The sequence below is a fragment of the Aotus nancymaae genome, unplaced genomic scaffold, assembly GCF_030222135.1.
Source record: "Aotus nancymaae isolate 86718 unplaced genomic scaffold, 86718_ANA_hifiasm-v0.15.2.pri h1tg000064l_0, whole genome shotgun sequence".
Lineage (NCBI taxonomy): Eukaryota > Metazoa > Chordata > Mammalia > Primates > Aotidae > Aotus > Aotus nancymaae.
This window is the reverse complement of record NW_026988478.1, coordinates 6,198,327-6,216,576: the sequence shown is the minus strand read 5'-3', so window position 1 is coordinate 6,216,576 and position 18,250 is coordinate 6,198,327. Positions and strand designations below refer to the sequence as shown.

At 39.5% G+C, this 18,250-nt stretch overlaps 1 protein-coding gene across 1 annotated transcript in view; it reads right to left on the bottom strand.

Moving 5' to 3' along the window:
- COMMD10 (COMM domain containing 10) overlaps positions 1-9,384 on the bottom strand; it is a 142,507-nt gene extending 133,123 nt beyond the window's left edge. The window contains exons 1-4 of the mRNA XM_012448737.2: positions 9,312-9,384; positions 6,808-6,898; positions 3,270-3,380; positions 1,755-1,910 (exon numbers count right to left, since the gene is read on the bottom strand). Of these exons, the coding sequence (XP_012304160.2) occupies positions 1,755-1,910; positions 3,270-3,380; positions 6,808-6,898; positions 9,312-9,352 (399 nt within the window). The 5' untranslated portion in view covers positions 9,353-9,384. The remainder of the gene's footprint in view (positions 1-1,754; positions 1,911-3,269; positions 3,381-6,807; positions 6,899-9,311) is intronic.
- Positions 9,385-18,250: the final 8,866 nt, after the last annotated feature.

Genomic DNA, 18,250 nt, shown 5'->3' with positions numbered 1-18,250 from the left:
TAACTGCGGTAAGATGATATTGCATCTTTGGTTTTGATTTGCATTTCCCTGATAATTAGTGATGTTAAGCATTTTTTCACATACCTGTTAGCCATTTATATATCATCTTTCAAGAAGCATCTGTTTAGATCCTTTGTCCACATTTTAATGGGATTAGTTACTTTGCAGTTGAGTTGTTTAAGTTCCTTGTATGTTCTGGATATTACTTATTAAGTGAATAGTTTGCAAATATTTTCTCCCATTTGACAAATTGTCTCTTCACTCTGTTGTTTCCTCTAATATACAGAAGATTTTTAGTTTAATATAGTTCCATCTATCTATTTTGGGGAGTTTTTGTCCATGTTTTAGGAATGTCAGCCATGAAATTTTTGCCTAGACAAATGTCCTGAAATGTTTCTCCTGTTTTCATCTAGTATTTTAATAGTTGTGGGTCTTATGTTTAAGTCTTTAATCCATTTTGAGTTGATTTTTATATTGTGAGAGAGAAAGGTCATTTCATTCTTCTGCATATTTATCCAGTTTCCCTAGCACCATTTATTAAAGCAGGGGTGTCCTTTCCCCAGTGTATGCTCTTGGCACCTTTGCAATAAATCAGTTGGCTATAAATACATGGGTTTACTTCTGGGTATTTTATATTGTTCCACTGCTATATATATCTGCTTTTATACCAACACCATGCTTATTCCCTTGAAGTCAGGGAATATGATGCCTCTAGCTTTGTTCTTTTTGCTTAGGATTGCTTTGGCTATTTGGGTTCTTTTTGGTTTCATACAGATTATTCTGTTTCTGACAGGGACTAGACTCTTAAAATGTAGCTGTGCTGCAGCTGTCTAAGACTCAGGGAGTGCAAGGAACCCAGAAAGAGCACCCTTTCTAGAGCAATGCCATTGCACGAACCTGGTGGAGCTCCCTATGCCAGTCTCGGGGCTCATGGGGGTCAAGAACTCTCCCATGGTTAGGATTACAGGAGTCTGCAGGAAGAATGTGGACAGTTAGGGATCTCTGTTACCCCAACTCTGCACTGGGGAGCCTCTCCAGGCTTCTGGTTGATCCTAGCAAGGCTGTCCACCTCTCCTCCCTCTCCTCAGGTGTTTCCAGCCACTTCTCTGCGGAACTCTAGTATTGTCTTTTAGATACTTTATTTGAAGTGTGGTTACCTGCTCACTATTTTGGTTCTTTTGTGTGGAGAAGTGTCCTGTGCCTCTAGTCAGCCATCTTGAAAAGCCTCCCAAAAAGGAATATCTTATGTACCACATATCACTAGCCCAGGAAGAGATCAAAAGTAAAAGTATGTTGAAATTGCAATAGCTTCACACCAATATAAAATCAAAACATAAGTCAGGGACAATATTTTGACTTTACAATGGTGTGAAAGCAATATGCATTCAGTAGAAACTATGCTTCATATTTTGAATTCTGTATTTTCCTGGGCTAGCAATATGTACAATATTCTCTCATGATGCTGGGCAATGGCAGCAAGCTATAGCTTCCAGTCAGCCATGTGATCACAAGGATAAACAACTGATTCTCTACAGTGTACTATGTTTTTGACTTAGGATATTTTCAATGTGCGACAGGTTTATCAGGATATAAGGTCACTATAAGTTGAGGAGTGTCTGTTTCTTTTGCCTGACTCTACCTCTCAACAAAATACTTTAAATACCTCTCAACAAAATCACTTCAAAAACTCTTCAGGTATAATAATTTATGCCAAACATTACTGAAAAACATATTTAAGATAGCATATTCTATACCTTATAGGGAGCCAGAATTCTCTGCCTGAACTTTTCAATTGTTTCTTGACCCATAGTAGACCACGTATTGACGAATGCTTCAGCTTTGTCTTGCCTAAGGTGAATGTTCTCTAATTGCTGCTGCAAAGCGGCTGGCTTCACATTGTGATATACTGCCTATTAAAAAGAAAAAAAATTATTTACATCCATCATCTTCATACAGAAACCTTAAACTATAATAAATACAAAATTATTTTTAAATTACTTAAGTCAAAAGAATAGTTCATAGTCCTATTACAGACATTTTTGGTTACTTTACAAATAATAAAATACATGACCAAGGGCTGGAAGAGTCAGGATTAAATGGCCTACATTATTCAGGCTGAATTTTGTTTTATTTTTGCCTGTGCTTTAAGTAATCCTAAATCCACTTAATAACCAAAAAACTTCTTCTTTGCTTTAGCTATGTAAATGGTATCCTAATTAAAATTTCACTTAATCATTTCAAATAAGTATACAACAATTTTGTTTCCCAACTAACAAACTTTTTCCAAAAAGCACTTTCTCGAAATTACCTTATCTACCAACTTCCTAGGTAATATATAATTAAAAGTTGTAAACAAATTTTAACAGTGATATCTGTTCCATTTCTTACATTATTCTGGAACACCATGCTATGTTGTCCTACTCAATGATCCTTTTCTTCTACTGAAAACCCACCAAAAATTAGAACCACATTAATCTTTGTGATCTATAATGTGTACAAGGCTGTAGTAGATGTCTGGCAGCTTGTCCTCCTAATAATGTTCATTAAAATGCTCATTAAGTTACAAAACTACTTAAACTTTTATTTCACAGGTATTATTTTTAATCAAGCAATAGGAATTTATGAGGATCTATTTTAAGCCCACCAATGTGGTAGGCTTACATAAGATACACAAAAAAATATGATCCTGCCCCCCACAAATTAGAATCTAGTGAAGGAGACATAACTAACATATATGAACTAGTGAAAGACTAACAATGTGCTCTACTGTAATGAGCCAAGGATTTTTAAAAATTCAAATAAAGGCAGACTGAAAGTATAAGGGGTCACAGCTGAAGTATAGAAGATGAATCTTGAATAGGAGCTTAAATAATGAAGTGAATTTAGATAAGATAAAGGGATGCAGAAGGACAGCTCAGTAGCACATAATATGACAGTATTTCTTTTCTAAATGTCTTAACATCCTAGTCAATACAGCCCCCAAATCATTTAGTAGCTGAAGTAAAATATGTCCATTTTTCCAATTATACCAAGTACCAATGAATTAAAATCTTTTATAAGTGTCTCAAATCAATGAGGTCTCTATTCATATTTTCAAATACTTTACAATAGTCAAATATTTTAACATTGAAATTCTTAACTAAAACATATTCACAGCTTCCATCTTGTATACTTTTTAATTTAAAAAACCCAGAATGTTATAGATATCATAACAATACAAATATGTAGTAAACAAACCATGGTTAGAAAATTTGATGCAATAAAAATACCTGTTCTAAAATAAATGATATTGTTTCAAGAACTAGGTGAAGATCTTGCTTCTCCAGAGAAAATGCTGCTTGAAGTTTTTCTTCCTCTTCTTCACTGAAACTGCTCTCAGCCTATAACACAAATAGCAATCTATTTATTATATTAGCACATATTTAGGCATTCAAAATTCATACTTGATAGAAGATTCATTTATTCATATATGAGATGAGAACTTTAAAGGAAAATACATGGTGAAAAGAAACTGATACACATGTAAATTTATAAAATGTATGATGCTCATTTCTAGACCTTTGTAAACAAAATAAATTGGATTAAACAAATATCTTGTGATGACTCAGGTCACAATTCTGAGCAACAGATCCCTGTGCTAAGACACAGATGATTTTTAACTTCAGCAAAAAGAAATCTCAGACTTCTGTGCTTTTATGTTTCTTGTGTCTGATTTTCACAATTATTCCATTTGATCTGATGATCAGCAGATATTTTTTTAAGCTGCCTACATGCCCCATGATAGCACCTTCATCCCCCAGTTTGCTATTTCTAATATGCCATGGTCAGGAACCCACAGAGCTGACCTCTCAGAACTAGATATACAGCATGGTTACCTCAACAGGCTTTGTATGAGGGCCTCAAAGTCTCCTATGGAGCAAAGTACATGAGTTGTTTTAATACATGAGTTGTGACAGTTATTTCTGAAGTGCAAAGGTCACAAATGTTTATTTCTAAGTTCCAAGCTATGGAAGGAAGTTTATCTGACTTCCATCATCATTTCCCAATGCAAACCGTTGGCATGCTGGATGGGACAAGTCTTCATGTAGAACTGCCCTAAATAATGCAAAATATTTTTAAAGTCCCTGGACATTAAATACCAGTAGCACCCTCCAGACATTGTAACAAACAAACAAAATCTTCATGTATTTGTACATGCCAGGATGAGCCAGGAAGATGGTCAGTTCAAAGAGGACTCCCAGATCATTAACCAGGTGCATATGCCCACACTCTATGCCTAAGCTGTCTTAGTTTCCTCATGTTGATCCCTACTCGGGATTCCAAGGAACCAGTTTGGACAAAAATATATCTTCTGCCCATAAACAGAATAAACTTGGTAAAATAAAAGTACCAGTAGAGAAGCAACAAAATCCCTAAACCTCTTCACCCATTTGCCTGCCTCAGGTTTCACTATTCTAAGAATTCTTTCTCAAGACAAAGACCAACTTGATGGAGTCAGGGTACAGAAAAGAAAATTGGCAGATCCTGAAATTCACTGCAAACTTGACTGAAGAGCCCTTCTCAAAATAGAAGCCCCTCTAGAAGATCATCCCCTGAAACTGTACAGGACAAAACAATTTACACCTTTCCTGAACATTTTCTTAGCAGGCAAGTATTCACATACATATGTTTCTTTATTTAAAAGTCCCTGGACATTAGATGCCAGCAGGACCAGTAACTTCAATTTTCAACAAGCACCTTTTTTCCTCTCCACTCCCCTACCTCTGATGACAAAGCATTCAAGCTCTTCCACGCAATGCTTCAGCCACTCAGTGAACTCTAAGACAGATACTAACTCATTCTCAACTCCAGACATGACTGAGAGTCAAAGACAAACTAAACATCACAATTTTCCAAGCGTGTACTCCACTCTCTCTCAGTATGAAGAACAAAAGATGTGTAAAAGAGTTTCTTGTCCCATATTGTTACACATCAGAAAGCACCCACCAGCTCAAGAAATAAAGCAGAATATCTGTATCACCCACATCATTTACTTTTGGGCTGATTTATGAAATGTTCCATACTCTTTCCTGAGGTTTCTTATAATAGGGGATGATGGAGTCACGGAGCCAAGCTGCCTTACTAGCTAGCTGTGTGACCTTTGGAAAATTACTTAACTGATCTCTATCTTGGTTATCTCATAGATAAAATGAAGATGACCAGAGATGACCACAGTACCTACTTCTTCAAGTTGCCATAAGGATTGGATGAATTAGTAACACAAAGCCATTAGTACCACACTAGTCAAAAAGAAAGCAATGTAACTTTATGAATAGTAAATACCACAGAATGTTGCTGCTATCATGTGGTTCCTCCCTTCTCTCCATCTGTATCACAAAATCCCTTAGGAATATATTAAAGAAGACCTATGTTTGTTTTGTGTTTCCCATGGCAAGGAAAATAATTAACTCCAAGAATATTTATTGAGTGCCAACTATAACAGTAGCAATCTATTAGGAATGGGAAATATAAAGATGAATAAGATATAATCCTCAAGATATTTAAAACCAGAGGAAGACAGATTAATAGGTTTAGGGATTTGGTTGCCTTCTAATCATGAAACAAATACTTACGATGCAGTACTAAAATCAGGTGACAATAAATTAAGAGCACAGAAGAAAGAACAAACTACTGAGACTGAGATTGTGAAATCCTTGAAAGATGAACAGGTTACTCAGTAAAGAAGGGAAGAAGGACATTTATAGGCTAAGGAAAGAGTTTATGCATAGACACACTGTTGAAAAAGTTCACGGCACGTTGTAGTAAACAGGCACCACCCAGTGTAACCGGAGCAATTACAACATGAGGAGAATGTAGACTGCAGCCATATTATAATGGGACTTGTACACAATGTTAAGGATTTTAAGCTTTTCTTGGGGGGCAATGAATAGTCACTGATGGCTTTGCACACTGTAAAAAATATAATCCATCTTTGTTTTTGGAAAAAAAATTTAGAAAGTAATTTACATAGCATTATGAAGCAGTAGAAAACAAGAAAACTATAGGCAGGGCAACCAGCTTGAAGGGAACTACTGCCATCTAAAAAACAAATAACAAGGATTTGAACTAGAATTGTGAGAACTTGGATTTGAAAGACACTTCATGGGGAAAAGCCATGGTTTTGAGGCTGGCTCTTGGCCAAGAAAAAGAAGAGGAAAGAGTAGAGTCTTGGTTCTCATTGGATGGTGATACCTGGAACTACAAAGAGCAATTAGTGGGTGCTCCATAAATATGTCTGATGGAATTAAATTTTTATAGCCCGATAAAGAAATTAACTTGGATTAAGCCAGGTAGAGAATTACTAAGCATTCACATGTCCAAAACAACCATACCTTTAAAATAAAAGTGAAAGAGGAACAAAATTAAGTGAAAGATTAAATACTAGTTGATAGAAAATACCAGAATTATTTTTCAGGGGAAAAATGAAACCAAGACATCAGAATTTTTCCCTAAAGTATATCTTATAGAACATTGTCCCAAAATATATACCATAATAAAACAGATTCAAGGTCAAACACATTTGGAAAATGTTACATGCTACAACCACCCTCAAATATGTACTCTGAAAAGTTCCATAATTTAAAAAATCTAACTTTATTAAAGATAGAGTTTCTCAAATTTTGACCATGAAACATTACCAAATCTCCCACAGAACCAGTGTCCCTAAAAACATATTGGAGAACACTTTGCAAAAAGTTCTCCAAATAATCAGACTTTCAATTAAATCAGAAGGAAGATTACAAGGTATGGAAACACAAAAATACAAACCTTCAGGTGAAGCTTTTGAAGAATCCGAGTGAGCAGCCGTGGAAATCTTCCTATATCTATTTCATTTATCAGTGACACTGCTTTCTTCATGCTAAAGAAAATTATAAGAACAGTTTAAAAATGCATTTTCCAAGTTGAACAATACTTTCTGTAGCTGTCTGTAAGTTTTCGTTCCAACAACTCTTACTGCTATATGGTAAATCTGAGTGAAATAAAGAAAAACAGATGACAGCCAGCAAAAAAGGCAGGGCAATCTGAACGTTTCCAAAAAGATGCCCCCAAAATTACTTCTGCTGAAAAGGTCCATTTGGCAAATTTTCTCTTTGTTTTGGGCAAACCAAACTACTAGGGAAAGCTTGTACTCTGCAGAGGAAGGGCATTAATTTAGTGTTTATGTAACCACTTAATCCAAAAATGGAACTCTGAAAGGGGTAGGAGGAGAGAAACAGCAATTAAGGCAATTACACCAAAAACATAAAGAACACTGCAAGGCAAACAACTTTTCAAATACTATGTACAAAATCATTTGGGGTCACTAAGCACACAGTTATTTTAAAACTGTTTTAATTGTAATAATCAACTTTATTTACTTTTGAGATAGGGTCTCGGCTCTGTGGCCCAGGCTGGAGTGCAGTGGTGCAATCTCGGCTCACTATAGCCTCTGCCTCCTGGGTTCTAGGGATTCTCAGGCCTCAGCCTCCCAAGTAGCTGGGACTACATGCGCACACCACAGCGCCGGCTAATTTTTTTGTTTTTTGTAGAGATGGGGTTTCGCCCTGCTTCCCAGGCCGGTCTCAAACTCCTGAGCTCAAGCGATCAGTCCTGCGCTAGCTCATGCCTGTAATCCCAGCACTTTGCAAGGCCGGGGCGGGCAGATCACCTGAGGTCAGGAGCTCGAGACCAGCCTGGCCAACATGGTGAAACCCCATCTTTACTTACTAAATATACAAAAAAATTAGTCAGGAGTGGTGGCAGGTGCCTGTAATTCCAGCTAACTGAAAGGCTGAGGGAGAAGAATCGCTCGATCCGGGGAGGCGGAGGCTGCAGTGAGGTGAGATTGTAAGATTGCACCAGTGCACTCCAGCCTGGGCAACAAGAGGGGAAAATCCATTTAAAAAAAGAGAGAGAGAGATCAGCCCGCCTCAGCTTCCCAAAGTGCTGGGATTATAGGCAGGAGCCACAGCACCTGGGTCTGTAATAATCAACTTTAAATGATGTGATGAGAACAATTCTATATTGGATACAGTATAGAATTCTATACAATTCTATACTGCATACATCAATGTTCCCCAAGACATCTGTATGAGGAAATAAACCGGCGATCAGAACCAAAATGAGGCAGGAAAATAGGGTCTGGAGGTTGGGAACATAAGGCTGACTCATACTTCAGCTATGACAGGAAATATCCTCGCCATAGGGTGTAGGCGGAGTAAAAGACTTTGTAAATTTACTTCAACCTCCTCATTTACCTAGGGAGTACACCAGGAAACCAATGGAAGCCTCCAGAGGGTATTTAAACTCTCCAAAATTCTGTAGGGTCCCTAGAGCCCATATGCTCGGGCAACTCCCACACTGTGGAGTGTAGTTTCATTTTCAATAAATTTCTTCTTTCTTTCCTCGCTTTGTTTGGGTGTCTTCTCTAATTCTTTGTTCAAGACGGCAAGAACAAGGACACCCTCCACTGGTAACAAAAGGAATCCAGGAAAAAGAAAAAACTTTAAACAACAACTCTTTTCTTCTGGAAGATTTCTGCCCAATCCACGCACAAAGAAATTTCTTCTGAACACTATTTTGCCTATATAGTTCAGTTATTTTTCTGTATCCACACACCACCTGCACTATTACTTATTTTTTTTTCACAAATTGAGACTTTTTTAATTTAAATAATGTTAAGGGGGAACTTTACATCACCACCATGGACAACCAACTTTACCGTAAGTAGAAATTAACCAAAAATTTGTTTAAAATGGAAACAAACGCAAACGCTACCAAAGCGAAGCTAAGGCTATATATTGTTACCAACCAAAAATTCGGGGCCTGAGTCCTATTTGATCCTGATTTAAAAGGGATATTAACACGTGTTGGCTATTAAAGACCTTCCAGCACCAGCGTGAGCCTTTCTCACGAGATGGTCTGAACGAGAACTGAAATCGGAAATGGAATATCGTTCCACGTAATTAGGCAGTACTCAAGACAGCGCCCGGGAACTTCTGATACCAAACTCCGCGAACAGTGACGCATACCATACGCTTGCAGACCACACGCTTCCGTACAGACCTCAGCTGCCAGGCGCACTGTGAGCCCCACACGTGGACCACTGTGACCGTAGAGGCGCTACACGGCCTCACGCACTCCGCGGACCCCGCGTCGCGACCTCGGTAGCCCACCCCACAAGACCGGGCCCCACACGGCACCCAGGCGGTAGGCAGCCAGGACAGCCTTGCGCGAGCCCGATCCGCGCCTTCCTGGCCGCGGCTACAGCAAAAGCTTACAGGGTCAGCTACCTGGGGCTCTCCCGTAGGATCAGCGCCGCCGGCACCGCCATCCTCAGCTTTCTTGCACTGCCGCCGTCTGTCAGCTGCGCCGAGCCCAGCCAATGGCGACCGCGGCGGACGGAAAGCCGGAAGGCCCAAGCCGTGCAGGGGCCTCTTTAGGAGTCTAGGACTTCTGCGGCCCAGGCGACCGCCAGGAGACCGTCCCGCAGTTCTGGAGGTCGGAGACGGCGGCCCAGTTGTCCTCCCGACACTCCAGTCGTCTTGGAGTTAAGTCTGTGCATATATATATGTCTTTATGTTTCTATATTATATATGTATGTACATACCTGGATAGGTGGTGTGTATGTGTGTATTTGAGAGGGCAGGTTTAAGCAAATCTATGTACAGACCTGGATAGATGATATGTGTGTGGCTGTGTGTATGCATATGTATATTGTTATTTTTAAATAGGGCAAGTTTTAGCAACCCCGTGTGTACTTGGTTAGGCGGTGTGTGCATATATGTGCGTGTGTGTTTTTTTAATAGGGCAGATTTAAATGAGCCCATGTGTACATACTTGGCTAGGGTGTGTGTGTGTGTGTGTGTGTGTGTGTGTGTGTGTGTGTGTGTGTGTGTGTGTGTTCCAGCGTTTAGCCTGCAGAGAGGCAGGCGGTTGAGCGCGCTCTCCCCTCTGCCTCCCAGCCTACCCAGGAAGCGGAGCATCACTTCTCAGGAGAGGTAGTGCTTCCAGTTCCACCCTAAGCATTGTGCCATGAACTCCTCCTGTATCTGCATCTGCAGGGCTTGTAGTATGTACGTTCGATTCCTTCATCAACGTTCAATGAATGAGCGCCTATTGTGTACCAAGCACTGTGCTAGCCACTGGAGATGAAAAAAAAAAAAAAAGCCAAAATTTCTGCTCTCAGGGTTTGCCAGCAGTCTAAATGGACAAGTATTTGTTGCACCCTTCTTTAGAGTCTGCCACTGCAGTGTAGGGGAGTTGAATCGCTGCAGTGAGGGATGTTAAGGACCTCATCCAAGATAGGGAGACCAGCTTTGCATAAATACCTTGGTCTGGCTTTGAGAAAAACATGAGCCTTAAAGGAATTCAGATGTAGGAGCAGTGAAAGGCATTAGAGGTAAGATCAGGAAAAGCTTCCTGGGGCAGGTGGCAAATGCAGTGGGTCTGTAGAGGTGTGAAGGGTGGAGGTGGTGTGTTTCAGGGCAGTGGAGTAGAAGGACAGTTTGAATGACGTTTGAAGAACAGGAACTTTGGCTAGAAAAAGATTTTAATGACTGGTTGTGGTTAGGTGCATTTAATCTGGTGAGAAATTGGGTAGCCATTAAATGTTTTTTCTATCCATTAAATGTTTTGAAGCAAAGAAATTTTGCAATGGGAGTTGGTTTTTTGAAGGCTGCTGTCAGCAGAATGATGATTAGGATGGAAAGAGGTAAGCAGGAGAGCTACCTGGAAACTATTGCAATAATCTATGGAATGCAATAAAATCCTGTAGACTAAAAAGGCATTGGAGAATTAAAAGATAGTGGATGGTTTAGTTACATTTCAGCAGTAGAATATTCAAGAGCTGGCAAAAAAATTGAATTTAATTTTCCTTTCTAATTATGTTTTACTTAAATTATTATTTAAATTAGTGTTCCTGGAGCAGCCCAAGAACAACCTAACTGAAAGGAGAAGCCAGATTGCAAATTAAATGTGAATAATCTTCACATGGATAATTGAGTCAATTATACAGTGTGTTGAACACATACAAATACATTTAGTTCCACAACACTCTACACAGCCCCCAATGTATGCGTATCTGAAAAAGATGTATGTGAATCTACATAAATTATAGATCTCTGATCCAAACACAGATGACCTCATCTGCAACTTTAGAAGGGTCCCAGTTCCCTCATTCTTTGAATCATTTCCCTTTTGTCTTGATTGATTGCCTGAAGTAGAACCACTAACCAACTGAAACTGTTTCAAATCCCTAATGAAGTTCACCTTCTGTTTGATTGCCTTAAAAATATGTAGCTGGAATTTTGAGCAAAAGAGCATCAGGGTGGCTCAAATCCCAAATCCATGTAACCTTGAACAAAGTACTTAACCTCACCAAGTTTCTCATTCCTGATCTGTAAAATGGGGATAAGAATAATGTCTGCTCCCCTGGATTAAATAATGTGATATGTATATAAAAGAAACACCCTACCCTCCTTAGAAAACAAAACACAGACCTCTAAGGTTTTCACAAGCGAGTCTCCAGTAGACACAGAGGCCACTCACTCTTAATTCTCTTAAATTTCAGTGATGGGCTGATTACTTATTACCACTTGTTTCTATAAAGACATGATGCTGTGAATAGTTTCACACCTCAAATGACAACCTCACCCAAGATATTTCTGCATTCTCTGGAGTATAGGCACATATGTCCATGAAAAGTCCTTTTAGTTGTCTGCCTGTTGTTACCTGCTATAAAATGGGAAATGTACCTCCTGGAGACAGAATTCCATAACCATTCTTAATCCTTACCCCCTAAATCTGTTAGCCCATATTCATGATGAAGCCAGAGACCAGGTCAGCTGCCCCTGATCCATTATGGTGTTGCATGCCTCAAAGTTTTTGAATATACTTGTCTTCATTGCAAACTTTTTTTTTTTTTTTAATACTTTAAGTTCTCAGATACATGTGCAGAACATGTAGGTTTGTTAGATAGGTATACGCCTGCCATGGTGGTTTGCTGCACCCATCAACCCATCGTCTACATTAGGTGTTTCTCCTAATGCTATCCCTCCCCTGGCTCCCCACCCCCTGACAGGACCCAGTATGTGATGTTCCCCTCCCTGTGCCCATATGTTCTCAATGTTCAGCTCCTACTTATGAATGAGAACATGTGTTGTATGGTTTCTGTTTCTGTGTTAGTTTGCTGAGAATGATGGTTTCTAGCTTCATCTATGTCTCTGCAAAGGACATTAACTCATTCCTTTTTATGACTGCATAGTACTCCATGGTGTTCCACATTTTCTTTATCCAGTCTGTCATTGATGGGCATTTGGGTTGGTTCTAAGTCTTTGCTATTATGAATTGTGCTGCAATAAACATACGTGTGCATGTGTTTTTATAGTAGAATGATTTATAATCCTTTGGGTATATACCAGTAATGGGATTGCTGGGTCAAATGGTATTTCTGGTTCTAGATCCTTGAGGAATCTCCACACTGTCTTCCACAATGGTTGAACTAATTTACACTCCCACCAACAGTGTAAAAGCGTTCACATTTCTCCACATCCTCTTTGGCATCTGTTGTTTCCTGACTTTAATGATCATCATTCCAACTGGCATGAGATGGTATCTCATTGTGGTTTTCATTTGCATTTCTCTAATGATCAGTGATGATGAGCTTTTTTTCATGTTTGATTGCTGCATAAATATCTTCTTTTAAGAAATATCTGTTCATATCCTTCACCAACTTTTTGAAGGGGTTCTTTGTTTTTTTTCTTGTAAATTTGTTTAAGTTCCATGTAGATTCTGGATATTAGTCCTTGGTCAGATGGATACATTGCAAAAATTTTCATCCATTCTATAGGTTGCCTGTTCAATCTGATGACAGTTTCTTTTGCTGTGCAGAAGCTCTTTAAATTAATTAGATCCCATTTGTCGATTTTGACTTTCATTGCCATTGCTTTTGGTGTTTTCGTCATGAAGTCCTTGCCCATGCCTATGTCCTAGATGGTATTGCCTAGGTTTCCTTCTGGGGTTTTATGGTTTTAGGTCTTACATTTAAGTCTTTAATCCATCTTGAGTTAATATTTGTGTAAGGTGTACAGAAGGGGTCCAGTTTGAATTTTTTGAATATGGCTAGTCCATTTTCCCAACACCATTTATTAAATAGGGAATCCTTTCCCCATTGCTTGTTTTTGTCAGGTTTGTCAAAGATCAGATGGTTGTAGATGTGTGGTGTTATTTCTGAGGCCTCTATTTTGTTCCTTTGGTCTATGTATCTGTTTTTGTACCAGTACCATGCTGTTTGGGTTACTGTAGCCTTGTAGTATAGTTTGAAGTCAGGTAGTGTGATGCCTCCAGCTTTGTTCTTTTTGTCTTTGCTATACGGACTCTTTCTTGGTTCCATATGAAATTGAAAGTAGTTTTTTTCTAATTCTTTGAAGAGTCAATGGTAGCTTGTTGGGAATGGCATTGAATCTATAAATTACTTTGGGCAGTATGGCCAGTTTTACAACATTGATTCTTCCCAACCATGAGCATGGAATGTTTTTCCATTTGTGTGTGCCCTCTCTTATTGCCTTGAGCACAGGTTTTTAGTTCTCCTTGAAGAGATTCTTCATGTCTCGTAAGTTTTATTCTTAGGTATTTTATTTTCTCTGTAGCAGTTGTAAATGGGAGTTCGCTCATGATTTGGCTCTCTGTTTGTCTGTTATTGGTGTATAGGAATGCTTGTGATTGTTGCACACTGATTTTGTATCCTGAGACTTTGCTGAATTTGTTTATCAGCTTAGGAGTTTTGGGGCTGTGACGATGGGGTTTTCTTTTTTTTTCTTTTTTCTTTTTTTTTTTTTGAGACGGAGTTTCGCTCTTGTTACCCAGGCTGGAGTTTTCTAAATATACAATCATGTCATCTGCAAACAGACAATTTGACTTTCTCTCTTCCAATTCGAATACTCCTTTTTTCTTTATCATGCCTGATTTCCCTGGCCAGAATTTCTAATACTATTGAATTGGAGTGGTGAGAGAGGTCATTCTTGTCTTGTACCAGTTTTCAGAGGGAATGCCTCCAGCTTTTGCCCATTAAGTATGATATTGACTGTGGGTTTGTCATAAATAGCTTTTATTATTTTGAGGTACATTCCATCAATACCTAGTTTATTGAGTGTTTTTAGCATGAAGGGGTGTTAAATTTTATCAAAGATCTTTCTGCACCTATTGAGATAATCGTGGTTTTTGTCATTGGTTCTGTATATGTGACAGATTGTTTATTGATTTGCGTATGTTGAGCCAGCCTTGCATCCCAGGGATGAAGCTGACTTGATCATAGTGGATAACTTTTCTAATGGGCTGCTGGATTCAGTTTGTAGTATTTTATTGAATATTTTCACATCAATGTTCATCAGGGATATTGGCCTGAAATTTTCTTTTGTTGTGTTTCTGCCAGGTTTTGGTATCAGGATGATGCTGGCCTCATAAAATGAGTTAGGGAGGAGTCCCTCTCTTTATATTGTTTGAAATTGTTTCAGAAGGAATGGCACCAGCTCCTCTTTGTACCTCTGTTAGAATTCGACTGTGAATCTGTCAGGTCCTGGACTTTTTTTGGTTGGTAGTCTATTAATTACTCCTTCAATTTCAGAATTTGCTATTGGTCTATTCAGGGATTTGACTTCTTCCTGGTTTAGTCTTGGGAGAGTGTATGTGTCCAGGAATGTATCCATTTCTTCTAGATTTTCTAGTTTATTTGCATAGAGGTGTTTATAGTAGTCTCTGATGATAGTTTGTATTTCTGTGGGATCAGTGGTGATATCCCCTTTATTGCTTTTTATTGTATCTATTTGATTCTCCTCTCTTTTCTTTTTTATTAGTCTGGTCAGCAGTCTATCTATTTTGTTAATCTTTTTAAAAAACCAGCTCCTGGATTCATTGATTTTTTGAAGGATTTTTTTATGTCTTTGTCTTCCTCAGTTCTGCTCTAATCTTAGTTATTTCTTGTCTTCTGCTCGCTTTTGAATTTGTTTGCACTTGCTTCTCTAGTTCTTTTACTTGTGATTTTACAGTGTCAATTTTAGATCTTTCTCCCTTTCTCCTGTGAGTATTTAGCACTATAAATTTACCTCTAAACACTGCTTTAGCTGTGTCCCAGAGATTTTGGTACATTGTGTCTTTGTTTATCATTGGCTCAAAGAACTTATTTATTTCTGCCTTAATTTTGTTATTTATCCTGTAGTCATTCAGGAGCAGGTTGTTCAGTTTCCATGTAGTTGTGCGGTTTTGAGTGAGTTTCTTAATCCTGAATTCTAATTTGATTGCACTGTGGTCAGAGAGACTGTTAAGGTTTCCATCCTATTGCATTTGCTGAGGAGTGTTTTACTTCCAATTATGTGATCAATTTTAGAACAAGTGTGATGTGGTGCCGAGAAGAATGTATATTCTGTTGATTTGAGGTGGAGTGTTCAGTAGACATTTATTAGGTCTTGTTCTAGAGCTGAGTTCAAGTCCTAAATATCCTTGTTAAACTTCTGTCTTGTTGATCTGTCTAATACTGATAGTGGGGTGTGTTAAAGTCTCCCACTATTATTGTGTAGGAATCTGAGTCTCTTTTCTTTGTAGGTCTCTAAGAACTTGCTTTATGAATCTGAGTGCTCCTGTATTGGGTGCATATATATTTAGGCTAGTTAGCTCTTCTTGTTGCATTGATTTCTTTACCATTATATAATGCCCTTCTTTGTCTTTTTTGATCTTTGTTGGTTTAAAGTCTGTTTTATCAGAGACTAGGATTGTAACCCCTGCTTTTTTTTTGCTCTCCAGTTGCTTGGTAAATCTTCCTCCATCCCTTTATTTTGAGCCTATGTGTGTCTTTGCACGTGAGATGGGTCTCCTGAATATAGCACACTGATGGGTCTTGTCTCTTTATTCAGTTTGCTAGTCTGTGTCTTTTAATTGGGACATTTAGCCCATTTACATTTAAGGTTAATATTGTTATATTTGAATTTATCCTGTCATATGATGCTGGTGGGTTATTCTGCTCATTAGTTGATGCAGTTTCCTCATAGTATCAGTGGTCTTTACATTTTGGTATGTTTTTGCAGCAGCTGGTATGAGCTTTCCATATTTAGCTCCTTCAGGAGCTCTTATAAGGCAGGCCTGGAGGTGACAAAATCCCTCAACATTTGCTTGTCTATAAAGGATTTTATTTGTCCTTTGCTTATGAAGCTTAGTTTGGCTGGATATGAAATTCTAGGTTGAAAATTATTTAGTTGAATATTGGCCCCCATTCTCTTCTGGCTTCTAGGGTTTCTGCAGAGAGATCTACTGTTAGTCTGATGGGCTTCCCTTTGTGGGTAACCTGACCTTTCTCTATGGCTGCCCTCAACATAAGGCTGAATCTGACAATTATATGTCTTGGGGTTTCTCTTCTTGAGGAGTATCTTTGTGTTGTTCTCTGTATTTCCTGAATTTAAATGTAGTCTTGTCTTGCTAGGTTGGGGAAGTTCTCCTGGGTAATATCCTGAAGTGTGTTTTCCAACTTGCTTCCATTCTCCCTGTCACTTTCAGTCACTCCATAATTGAAACTTAGGTTTGGTCTTTTCATATAGTCCCATATTTCTTGGATGCTTTGTTCTTTCCTTTTCATTCTTTTTTCTCTAATCTTGTCTTCATGCTTTATTTCATTAAGTTGATCATCAATCTCTGATACCCTTTCTTCTGCTTGATTGATTTGCCTACTGATACTTGTGTATGCTTCACAAAGTTCTTGTGCTGTGTTTTGCAGCTCCATCAGGTCATTTGTGTTCTTCTCTGAACTGGTTATTCTAGTTAGCAGTTCCTGTAACCTTTTATCAAAGTTTTTAGCTTCCTTGCACTGGGTTAGAACATGCTCCTTTAGCTCTAAAGAATTTGTTATTTCTCACCTTCTGAAGCCTACTTCTGTCAATTTATCAAACTCATTCTCCATCTAGTTTTGTTCCCTTCCTAGTAAGGAGTTGTGATCCTTTGGAGGAGAAGAGGGGTTCTGGTTTTTGGAATTTTCAGCCTCTTCGTGGATTTATCTACCTTTGCTCTTTGATTTTGGTGACCTTCAGATGGGGTTTTTCATAGGCATCCTTTTTTTGATGTTGATGCTATTGTTTTTTTGTTTGTTAGTTTTCCATATAACAGTCAGGCCCCTCTGCTGCAGGTCTGCTGGAGTTTGCTGGAGGTCCACCCCAGACCCTGTTTGCCTCAGCAGAGGCTGCAGAACAGCAAAGATTTCTGCCTACCCCTCCCTCTGGAAGGTTCATCCCAGAGGGGTACCCACCCAACACCAGCCCAAGCTCTGCCGTTTGAGGTGTCTGTTGACCCCTGCTGGGAGGTGTCTCCCAGTCAGGAAGTATGAGGGTCAGGGACCCACTTAAGGAGGCATCTGTCCCTTAGCAGAGTTCAAGTGCCGTGCTGGGAGTTTAGCTGCTCTCTTCAGTGCCAGCAGGCAGAAACCTTTGAGTCCACTGAAGCTGCACCCACAGTCACCTCTTCCCCCAGGTGCTCTGTCCCAGGGAGATGGGAATTTTATCTATAAGCCCCTGACTGGGGCTGCTGCCTTTCTTTCAGAGATACCCTGCCCAGAGAGGAGGAATCTACAGAGGCAGTTTGGCTACAGCAGCTTTGCCAAGCTATGGTGGGTTCTGCACCTGTTCAAACTTCCCAACAGCTTTGTTTACACTGTGAGGGGAAAACTGCCTACTCAAGCTTCAGTAATGGTGGACACCCCTCCCCTCACCAAGCTGGAGCATCCTAGGTCAACTTCAGACTGCTGTGCTGGCAGTGAGAATTTCAAGCCAGTGGACCTTAGCTTGTTGGGCTCTGTTGTGGTAGGATCTGCTGAGCAAGACCACTCAGCTCCCTGGCTTCAGCCCCCTTTCCAAAGGAGTGAACGGATCTGTCTCGCTAGCATTCCAGGTGCCACTGGGGTATGAAAAAAATTCATGCAGCTAGCTCAGTGTCTACCCAGATGGCTGCCCAGATTTGTGCTTGAAACCGAGGATCCTGGTAACGTAGGCACCTGAGGGAATCTCCCGGTCTGTGGGTTGCAAAGACCATGGGAAAAGGATAGTATCTGGGCTGGATGGCACCATCCCTCATGACACAGTCCCTCACGGCATAGTCTCTTATGGCTTCTGTTGGCTAGAGGAGGGAGTTCCCTAACCCTTTGTGCTTCCCAGGTGTGTTGATGCCCCACCCTGCTTCTGCCCATCCTTTGTGGGCTGTA